This window comes from Centruroides sculpturatus, unplaced genomic scaffold, assembly GCF_000671375.1.
Source record: "Centruroides sculpturatus isolate CEXI.00-Female unplaced genomic scaffold, Cexi_2.0 scaffold3668, whole genome shotgun sequence".
Taxonomy (NCBI): Eukaryota; Metazoa; Arthropoda; class Arachnida; order Scorpiones; family Buthidae; genus Centruroides; species Centruroides sculpturatus.
Window position 1 is genome coordinate 3,358 of NW_019387804.1, and position 2,740 is coordinate 6,097.

The 2,740-nt window shown below is 26.9% G+C and overlaps 1 protein-coding gene across 1 annotated transcript in view; it reads left to right on the top strand.

Moving 5' to 3' along the window:
* Positions 1 to 2,287: 2,287 nt before the first annotated feature.
* Positions 2,288 to 2,740, top strand: part of LOC111616641 (UPF0686 protein C11orf1 homolog) — a 3,468-nt gene continuing 3,015 nt past the window's right edge. The window contains exon 1 of the mRNA XM_023358028.1: positions 2,288 to 2,562. Coding sequence (XP_023213796.1) covers positions 2,410 to 2,562 — 153 coding nt within the window. The 5' untranslated portion in view covers positions 2,288 to 2,409. The remainder of the gene's footprint in view (positions 2,563 to 2,740) is intronic.

Genomic DNA, 2,740 nt, shown 5'->3' on the forward strand with positions numbered 1-2,740 from the left:
AGTTATATGTCGTTGCTTTTAACGGTTGTTTGGACGATATGATGTCATGGTGGTGGTCACAGTGACGCCATATCATCATGATCAAACACAATATCAATTCACAATAAAATATCGTTATGATGAAATTTAAATAGACGTCATATCTCATATTCTAGTATATGTATAGTAATTTTAATTAATTAATTATATTTTTTCGTAAATTACTTATTGGAGAACACTGTATTTGACACGAAAAACATTTTTTTTTATTCCAGTAATAATCACATGAATTGATTATGCAGATATTCAGCTCAAATGATAATTTATCTTGTAATTACATAAATTAAAACTACACCGGATATTGATGATAAAAAATTTTAAAGCAAAAAAAAAAAAAATTTAAGTTTCAAAAAGAAATAAATTTCAGTGCAAAATCAAATTTTAAGAGTTAATATTCTGGTCACTGTGGTTAGTTGTTAGTTTAAAAAAAAAAGATAATAAAAACCAGGTTGCTGACCTTTGTTCTAATCTACATATAATTTAAAATAATTTTATTCATAAGATAAAACTTATCTCATAATTATATTAATTTTATAAAAAAAAATCTTAAAAGCTAACTTAAATATTGTTAAATAAAAAACTTTATCAACACAAAATCTGTTAGATATATTAAACACGTGTTATTTCCATATTTATTATAAAACTTGTACCGTATAATTCCAAATTTAACCATAAGTTAAAACAATTTCAATAATTTTCTTGCTGCCCAATTATTAAAATGTAAAAACACGAAAATTTTTATGCTTTAGATCAGTGGTTCCCAATTAGTGGTACGCGTACTCCTGGGGGTACGCGCGGCAATCTAAAATCGGTCGATTTAAAATTTAAATGCACGACATGAAGCAATCAAAAGAATAATGGGTGGACCATCAAAAATTCGGCAATTTACAACACGATGTCGAATGCACAAATTCGTTTATTTATAACTAAAAATATTCTCGAAATTTCATTAAAAAAAATGCATTTGTGACAATACCTAAATGAAATTCTTACGCAAGATACAAAAATTGTACAATTATCATTATCATCTTGTCAGCGAAGCGGCAATAAAATATTTACTACCATTTTGCACAGCATACCTCTGCGAGAGCGGATTTTCGGCCGAGACAAACATGAAAACTAAACATCGTCATCGACTTCGACTCGAAGATGACTTGAGACTGAAGCTGACCAAAAAGCAACCATATTTACAAAGTCGTGCAAAGAAAATCGTGCACATTTGTCGCATCAAAATTAAATAACCTTATGTTATTTTCATTATTATTAGAATTGTATTTTAAAGGTAATAAATGTAAAAAAAAATTATTCTATTTATTACTAGCTGTCTACCCACAGCTTCGCCCGCATTATATTGAATTTTCTCGTGGGAGTAAGATATTTTCTCGCAGTAAAATGTAGCGTATGTCCATCTCCAACATGTAAGCTATCTGTGCCAAATTTTATTAAAACCTGTTTAGCAGTTTAGACGTGAAAAGGTAACAGACAGACAGATTGCCTTCGAATTTATAATATTAGTATGGATTAATATGGATTTCTGCTATAAGGGGTACGTGAGTTTTAGCTCTTTATTGAAATGGTACGTAGGAAAAACTAATTGGGAACCACTGCTTTAGGTCATTTCAGAAATTTTCACAAGAGGAAAAAACAGTCAAAATTTTTATAAATTATATTTAAAAGTAGCATAATCTATTTAATTAAAAACAGGAAAAAATTAGAAACAAAAATTTTCTTATTTCATATGTTAATATTACAATCCTAGTATAAGGGTATTTACAGATAGTAACTTAGCACAACAGGATTTTAGGGGATGGATCAGTTCATAATGAAACGATTAATTGAACGAAGTGATTAGAATTAATTACTGTTTTATTTGCTACACAAAATTAACGAAACTTTGCAAGCCAATAGAGATTTTTATGTTTTATATCGTTCTACAAAAATAATTTTAAAAAATTGTACTTTATGACCACAGTTTTCTACATCGTTTATTTCCTTGCACTTTCCCTCGCGGAATCCTTGTTTACAATTTAACTAAAATAAGAATATATTTATTACATTAATTTTTAATTAATGAAACAAAATTATGCTGATTGATGACGTAATATATTTTATTTAAATAACAATTAAATTTTGTTTAACATATATAATTCAGAAATTTAGGAATCATGTTATGAAGAATTATAAATAATTTTCTCATTATTTTCAACATCACTTCAAATTTCATTCAAAATACAGTATTCGATTTTGATAATCGAATAACACTTTCAACTTTCAAATTTTCTGACAGTTTAGGAAAGCATTAGTAAATTCTTATCTTCCACACCCTTGTTTTTTTAATTTTTATTTTTTTAATTTTTTAAATCAAAAATAATGTCTTCTTTTTCTCGAAGAGACAAAAATATAGGAAGTTATTATCTTCCACCATTTTGCTCAAAAATTTCTTCAACTACTTATGGTAAGAAATGGTTCCATGATGATCAAATGGATCATGTACCTAAAACTGGATGCTATAATTATACAAGGGTAAGTTGTGTGTCTTAAAAATCTTAAACGAAAATTGACAAGATTTAAAATAATATTAGAATTTCATCGTTCCTGTTGTCGATAATAGAAAGATATATATATATATATATATATCTTTCTATTATCGACAACAGGTACATGATATATATATATTATTATCCAGTTTAATGTAACTTCA